The following is a 7,972-nucleotide window of genomic DNA, read 5'->3' as shown; positions in this document are numbered from 1 at the left end:
GGCGGCTAGGATCTGAAACCAACTTCCAAGGGAAGTGGTGATGGCTCCTACCCTGGGGGTCTTTAAGAGGAGGCTGGGTGAACACCTCACCGGGGTCGTTTGACCCCAGTACTCTTTCCTGCCACGGCAGGGAGTTGGACTTGATCTGCTCAGGTCCCTTCTGACCTGACCAACTATGAAACTATGACTTTCTTCAGCCCTGTGATGCACCGCAGAGGAGGACGTGCTGGACTTTGCTGGGTTTTGCTGCCTGGTGATGTGCAGGCACAGCTGCTTCTCTGCGCTCTGCTCTTTCCTCCTCGGGGACACATATTGCTGTGATCTGCAGCCCCACACCAAGCAGTGCAGGAACAGGATGCTCGCCTCACCGGGGTCGTTTGACCCCAGTACTCTTTCCTGCCACGGCAGGGAGTTGGACTTGATCTGCTCAGGTCCCTTCTGACCCGACCAACTATGAAACTATGACTTTCTTCAGCCCTGTGATGCACCGCAGAGGAGGACGTGCTGGACTCCGCTGGGTTTTGCTGCCTGGTGAGGTGCAGGCACAGCTGCTTCTCTGCGCTCTGCTCTTTCCTCCTCGGGGACACTCATGCCCTGTAGCAGGTCCTGCGAGCATCCCGTTCCTGCACTGCTTGGTGTGGGGTGCACATGCCGACTGATTCCCCACCAGTCGCCTGTGCTACAGGGGGAAGAAACCCGGTTCTAGCTCTTGGAGGACAAGCACCAGTTTGATAGCTGAGCATCTCAAGAAGCCACAGACTCGGTCATGCTGTCTGCGCCCTGGCCCTGAGCTGCTGTTGAGGAGATCTGTGACAGATAACACGTGGTTTTCCCTGGAACACCCCTCCCTGCTTGGGAACGTCCCTTGCCCTCTCACCGTGTGGCAGAGCACGGCCCTCCTGCTGCATCTGCTCTCCCCAGGGTAGGTGAGAATAGCTCCAGGGGCTCCTGGTCCGGGCACTCAAACAGGGGTGGGTCACGGATAGCTTCGCCTGTCCAGTTATTCTGTGAAGCAAGGGGGGCTTCACACAGCACTTCCAGCTCCTGGGACGGACTCAAGCAAAGCGGTCATGGGGGCTGGAGCTTATTGCCCCTTAGCTCTTGGCTCTGGAGAGGGGAGAGGAGCAAGTTAAATAGGTAGCCAATTCAAAACAGTACAATAGGGTTCCCCCTGCAAGGAGGTTGTGGACACTTGTGGAGTGTGTGCAAGCACGCAGGCCGTCCCCTTCCTGGATGCCAGCAAGCCCCAGGCGAGTCCTGCTCAGCCCAGGGGAGATGGTTCCCTTTCCTGGGTGCAAATGTGATTGCAAATGTGATCAGCAGTGGCTCCTGGCCAACACCTGGAGAAGGGAGCGGGGCAGGAAGGAGGGGGGCCAGGGGCAGACTTGCATCAGCTGAAGAGATGCAGACCTGTGGGCTGGCCCTGCCTGCTTTGCATGTTCACATTTTCCCTCATCCCCTCCCTCCTCCCAGCCTATAAACCCACTGGGCACCGGCAGTGGGCACCGACTGCACCAAACTCCTTGCTCCGGCGGACCAGACCCCAGAGAGGTGCACAGGTGAGTCCTGGCCCCAGCCCTTGTCCCCTCTGTGCCAGGGCCGGGCCTTCAGAGCAGCCCTGACTGGGGCCTGGGGGCCGCACGTGCTGTGCGTAAGGCACCCTGGGGGGGAGTCACTGTGTCCCCCTTCCCTAAGTGCTGCCCTTGTACCCGGCCCCGTGGGTCAGTGCTGAGCACCCGCTCCCTGGGAACCTGCTCCCAGGGTCCCTGCCCTGCCCTGCCCTGCCCTGCCCTGCGGTGCTGGGGGGAGTGGAGGGGAGGAGAGCAGAGGGAAGGGTCCGTGGGGCTGCAGCTGGAAGGTCCTTGGCCCCAGCCCTGGGTCACAGACCCCTGCCGCCCCCCTGCCCAATGTAGATTTCCCTGGGTCCAAGTTTTGGGGCCAGGCTGGGCTCTTGCACAGATGCCCCAGTCCTGCAACACCCTGGGGGAGGCAGGGAGAGGTCCGTGTGAGGCACAGCTCAGGATCCAGGCCTTCAGAGCAGCTCTTGTATTCTAACCCAGAGCACTTCAGTGTGCCCCTCATCTGACCTTGTGCTACTAGATGAGGATGTATATTCCTCCTTGATGTAGAGCACCACACCCCCACCTTTCCTCCCTGTCCTGTCCCTCCTATACAGCCTATAGCCCTTGATATTCACTGCCCAGTTGTGCATTGAGTCCCACCGTGTTTCTGTGAGCTCCACTATGTCTGGCTTGGTGTCAGCTAGCTGGAGGGTAAGTTCCTGGGGCCTCGGCAAGAAGGGCCCTTCCCCAGAGACCCCGGAGTCGGGCTGCAGCAGGGACCAGCGTGTCCCCCCGGGAGACAGGGCCCCTGCCTCGGCTACAGGGAGAGATGCTGGAGGGGGGATACTATCCTTCCCCTGCCTCTGTGTCCTCCGGCCTCATCTCCTCATGCGCCCTGTGCCCGGGGTCTGCTCTCACCCCCTCCTCCCCGGGACCCAGCCCTGCTACCCCTGCCCTCGGCAAAGCAACTGCTCTGGGGCTGGCGGAGAGTACACCAGCGTGTCTTCCCCCCTCGCTGCCCGCCCATCTCTGACTCTGTGCAGGGGCTAAAACCAAGAACTGTCCCAAAGACTGGCTACGCTATCAAGCTGTCCCAAAGACTGGCTATGCTATCAAGGCAGCTGCTATGGTTTCTTCCCCCAGAAGATAACGTGGGCAGAGGCTGAGGTGAGCGCTGGGGGGTCTGGGCGCGGGGTGCTGGGTTGGGATAGGATTGTCCAAGGGATGGGGACTCTGGGGCTCCCTGCATGGGTGGTCACCACGCTAGGGACAGCCGGGCTGCAGGTGGAAAGGGGCTGGCTGCCACGGGCCCCGGCATGGCCCCAACGTGGGCTCCCCATGGGAAATGGCTCCTAAACTGGGCTGGACCAAGCGCAGTGCCTGGCAGCATGGAGCGCAGGGGTGTGCCTTCACCCGCCTCTGCCAGGGCGAGCTGCCCTCCTCGGCATGGCCGGGAGGCACCTCCATCCCTCAATTGCAGCCTGGGGCCCCTCACGGCACCGGGCACTCACCGCCTTTCTTTGCAAAATGCACAAGGAGCTGCAGGTAGTGGGGCCTTCCCCATAGCACACGGCAGCACCCTGGGCACAGCTCTCCCCGGTCTCATGCCGTCGGCCACTCACCCCATAGCCACCCTCCGGGAAGACCCGGGCACCAGCTTCCCAGCGGAGATATGAATCTTGTCAGTTCTCCAGAGGGCAGAAACTCTCCCTCTCTGTGTGTGTATGGACAAGGAATGGCTCCAGGAGATGCCTGGGGGGTCTTGCCAGGCACTGGGGTAGAGGGTGGACATAGAAACAGGGGCACAATTGTTGGTGAGTCTGGACCAGTGGTACTGTACCGGAGCTGCTCCCTGGCTCCAAGGCCCTAGGTGTGAAGGCTATGTTAAAGACTGACTGGAGATGGACAGTGACAGACAGGTCAGATGGGGCATACAAGGGGCATTATGGCCCAAAGCCTTGAGTAAACTGAATGGGGAATGTGGCTTCAGCCGGTTGTTCACAGAGGAGAAATCCAGAGCCAGGGAGCAAAGGCAAGTCAGAGCAAGGGTCACATTGTGCTGAGGGACGAGGTTTCGGTTCACGGACAGAGGCGATGTGCAGCCAAGGGGCTGCACGCAGTGTGGGACAGGACAGGCTAGTGCAGGGAAGGGCCCAGGGGCTGGAGGGGAGCGGCTGGGGGAGCTCAGCGCTGGTGCGGGGGCACTTGGGCAGAGGGGTCTGAAGTGCAGGGGAGGGAAGCAGCTCCTTCCTCCATTCACCCTGGCACCAAGCCCGGGAGAGGCAGCAGCCGGCGCCCCGCTGGCGCTGCTCCCCCCCCTCCCGGCCCTGGGAGCTGCAGACACAGCTGGCTTCCTCCTGTCACAGGCGGCGTGTCGGAAGCAGGGCCGTGGGGCCCATCTCGCCTCCGTTCTCAGCAGTTCAGCCACAGAAGTCGTTGCCGGATACATCTCCAGTCATTACCCTGATGGGAACGTGTGGATCGGGCTCCATGACCCTCGGCATGTGAGTGCTGTGGCCCCTGCCCAGATGCCCTGGCCCTCCCCAGCCCTGGCTGGCTCCTCTCAGTGCCCAGGATCTGTACAGGGTCCCTGTGCAAGGGCTGCCCAACCCGGGGCTTCCCTCTCCCCACTGCTCACCCTTGGGCAGTCATGAATGCAAGTCCTGGGGCCGGTGGATTGCGGCTCTGCCCTGCACAGGGCCGGGCTGAGGGTCCCTGCTGTGTCTGGTTCCTGACTAATGACGGTGTCATGGAAAAGCAAGAACCATCCTGCAAGCAGCAGCTGGAGCAGTGGCTCTTTGCTGGGGCCAGAGTCAGGCTCCCTCTTGCTCTGTCTCCTGACCCAGGCCTCTGCCTGCCGCTGCCCAGGGGAATGTGGCACAAGGCGGGGGGTGCAGGGCAGGGCCACCCCAGTGCGGTGCCGGCTGGGGGCTAAGGGCTGCACTGGGAGGGAGAGGGTGGGCTTAGCTCCTTCAGGCTGCGGGGAACAGCCCAGGTCTCTTCCTTGCTGGACAAGTGCTCTAGCCCCACAGCTCTGGTGCCAGCAGCAGGCAACCCCATCGCAGCCCCTGGGGTTGAGCATGTCCGTGGGCACTGAGCGCAAGGTGAGCCGTGGGAGTTAGGGGCGCCAGCTGGATCCTGCCCCCGGGACAGTGACTCCGAGGCTGTGCTTGTGCAAAGGGCTGAAGGGACTGATGCACTGAAATGCCTGGTGCAGGCCGTACGGGGCCGTTGTGAGTGTGGGAGCAGCTGAATTCAGGGGCTCAAGGATGGCTTTGCCACAAGCCAGAGCCATGTGCAGCCGCTCGGACACCGAAGAGATGAGGCTGGTTCTGTGCATTGGCCGCGTGCGCCGAGGGGCCTGAATCCTGTTCAGGGGCATGTGAGGCTGGACACTTCCAAGAGAGGTGGTGCTGTCACCTAACTTGGGGGTCTTCAAGAGGAGGCTTGACAGTCACCTGGCTGGGGTCGTCTGACCTCGGTCCTCTTTCCTGCCAGGGGCAGGGGGTCAGACACGATGATCCATTGGGTCCCTTCCAACTCTATAATCTATGAATCTATGAACTTCTTGGCTGTCTCCAGCCCTAAACAAGGTCTGTGTGCCAGCTCCATCAGTGTCCCAGACCCTGAGCCCTGACCCAGCCTTTTGACGATCCCCTGTCTACGCCCTTCTCCATCTCTCCCCACACAGTACAGGCCATTCCGGGTGTAATGATTTTTGGGGGAGCCCATAGTCCACTAACTTTTCCCTCCTGCTTGCAGAATAGAGTGTGGACATGGACAGATGGCTCCAGCTTCACCTACAGAGCTTGGCGATTTTGGGAGCCTAACAATTGGATGTGGAGAGAGTACTGTGTGGAGCTCCGACATTTTGGGGGTAAACGGGAGTCTCTGGCTCTAATGGCAGGGCAGCCTGCTGCACAGCCCGGCTCTGGGACGCTGACCAGGAGCAGGAACAGACCCTGCTTTCTCCCAGGCTTTTTCTTGGGCTGCAATAATTGACAGGATTTACGTGAGTGTACACACGGACAATATGCAGATGCACACGGAGACCATCTGTCCTGGGGTGGGTGACCGGGGTCTGTGAAAGGGCACTAATGGCCATGAGTAGCTGTGGTACCACTGTGCTACTAGGCGGTGCTGAAGGCTACACAGGAGGACCCAGGCTCCTTCATCAGCTGCTGTTCACTAGTGGTGTACAAAATTTCAGCATCTGTTTCATTTCAGAGGTGTTTGGGGCCTTTTGGCACCCAAAACACTGAATCCGAATTGAAACAGAAGGCTCCAAAACACTTTGAAAATGTTTCAGAGAATTTTGGAGTTTCGGAGCTGGGAAGAGGGCAGGAAGGACTGCTCTGCTAGTCACATCTAGCTCCCGGTTCAATTCCCCCAGCTCTCTGATTGCTTCCCCCCGCTCTTTCATGGGCACAGGCCCCCCGGATCCACAGCAGGATGATCTTACAGCTGAAGCACTGAAACAGTGTCAAAACTCTGAAATAGATTCAGCTGAATCAAAACAGAACAGTGATCCGAAACACTGAAATGAATCGCTGTCCCTCCGAAATGCCGAATACAAAACTGAAGCGAAGCATAGCCATTTCACACAGCCCTACTGTTCACCACTCTGTGCTAGAGCTCCTTGCCCCCGGGTGCAGAGCAGGTAGAGCTGTGAAAATATGGATTCACACCATGGTCAGGGCCCGGGAGCTGGACTGGCTTCTCTGTGTGAGGACGTCGTTCATGGGCATTTGTAGGGGCACGTTCTGGTGTTTGTGGAATAGAGACATGGACACAGGCCACGTCCTCACCAGAATGAATAACAAGAAGTGCAGCACCCAAAGGTCAGTCCCCTCTAACCCTCTCAGCAACGGACCTGCCATCCGCGGCTGACCGTTCCTGGCCAGTGTCTCCATCAGCCTGACAGGGTGGTCTCTGCATGCAAAAATGACGGGACACTGCTCTGACACCAGGAACATAGATACATGTGGCAGGTCACTTCCACCCCACTGGGCACTCCATCACTGACCACAGGGCAGCTGTTCTTAGGCATCGAACTTTTCAACACCAATTGAATGGGAAATTGCCGAGCAAGAAATCATCCAGAGCCTGGACTGTGTTAGGTGGGGTATAAACAGGGGTTACGAACTCTTACCCCATCCCCTGGGTTAGCTTCTGTGACCCGGTCTGTGTGTGTGGGTCGGTGGCTTGTTTGCTTCTCCCAGCACTGTCCCTCTCCTGCCTCTTCACATCTTTTCTGTTCAGATCAGTCCTCCACTTTCTACCCTGCTCCATGCTGCCATCTCAAAGCCTACACAGAAGTTAACTCGCGGTCACCAAAGCTTGTGCTTGCTGTATATCTAATTTAGTTATATCTACACCGCCTTCATCTGTGCAAATGTGCAGGGGTCTGGGACTGTGCAGGAAGGTGAGTGCATGTGGTGGCATGTGGTGAGTGCATGTGGGTGCAAACACCCTCGATTCTGGCTGGATAGAAGAGACAAGGAATCTCCTGCACGGAGAAAGAAAGAGAGAAGCCACCATCAAAGCTGTGACCGCAGGGAGGTCTGAAGAAAAAGAGAGAAAGAGAAAACAAACCGGTCCCTAGGACCTGATTGCAGAAGCCATGGCTGGAGCAGTGCTTGGATGGGGTGTGTGTGTGCATGTGTGTGCAGGGGCCAGGCACTGACTGCACTGTGCGTGTGTGTGCCGGCATGAAGAAGCCAGGAGACAGTGCGAGACCCGGGGCGTCCTGCCCTGAGCCCATCTGGAGAGAGGGCTGGGGGTTGGCAGCGTCCGGCTGGAAAAGCAGAGCTGGACACGGAGCAAGGGAGCTGTGCGCTGCTGTGGGATGGCGCTGGGTCCAGGGAACAGGACTCAGCGCAGCTTCCCTGCAACGACACTGTAATTTCTGTGTTGTCTCCTAGGATTTAAGAAATGGAACGATATTGACTGCAAGAGACAGAGAGCCTTCATCTGCAAGTACCATCTCAAAGCAGGTGGGACAACTTCTGTGCACTGCAGTCATGGCCAGGCCCTAGGGGTGGGTGTGTCATGCCCCTCGCACATGCAGAATCTGCTGCCTCAGGAGATAGTGTTTGCCCATCTCCCTTGTGAGGCTGGATCCCATGGCCCTTGCTGTGGGGTTGCACTGAGGCTTGCTGTGGGTGTGAAACCTCTGCTCACCCCTCCCCTGCCCCGTGTCACCCAGGCTCACTCTCTCATCTCCCAGACATGGCAGTGTAATTGCAATGGCCGTGAACACTCTCGCGTGCAGGCAGCTGCCCGTGTGTGAATGCGTGTCACCTTCCCCATTGCCCTCTCTGCATGGGCAGGCCCCCCTTCCTGCCCCGTCCCCACCTGGATGGGGCAGGATGGTGCTGCCAGGGGCTCCTCGGGCTTGGAGCAGGCTT

At 59.1% G+C, this 7,972-nt stretch overlaps 1 protein-coding gene across 1 annotated transcript in view; it reads left to right on the top strand.

Moving 5' to 3' along the window:
• LOC102370050 (C-type lectin lectoxin-Lio2-like) overlaps positions 1-7,972 on the top strand; it is a 10,831-nt gene that overhangs the window by 2,326 nt on the left and 533 nt on the right. Inside the window, exons 2-4 of the mRNA XM_025195714.1 lie at positions 3,845-4,066; positions 5,325-5,439; positions 7,487-7,558. Coding sequence (XP_025051499.1) covers positions 3,845-4,066; positions 5,325-5,439; positions 7,487-7,558 — 409 coding nt within the window. The remainder of the gene's footprint in view (positions 1-3,844; positions 4,067-5,324; positions 5,440-7,486; positions 7,559-7,972) is intronic.

The sequence above is a fragment of the Alligator sinensis genome, unplaced genomic scaffold, assembly GCF_000455745.1.
Source record: "Alligator sinensis unplaced genomic scaffold, ASM45574v1 scaffold1826_1, whole genome shotgun sequence".
Classification (NCBI taxonomy): domain Eukaryota; kingdom Metazoa; phylum Chordata; order Crocodylia; family Alligatoridae; genus Alligator; species Alligator sinensis.
This window is presented reverse-complemented; position numbering and strand designations above follow the sequence as displayed.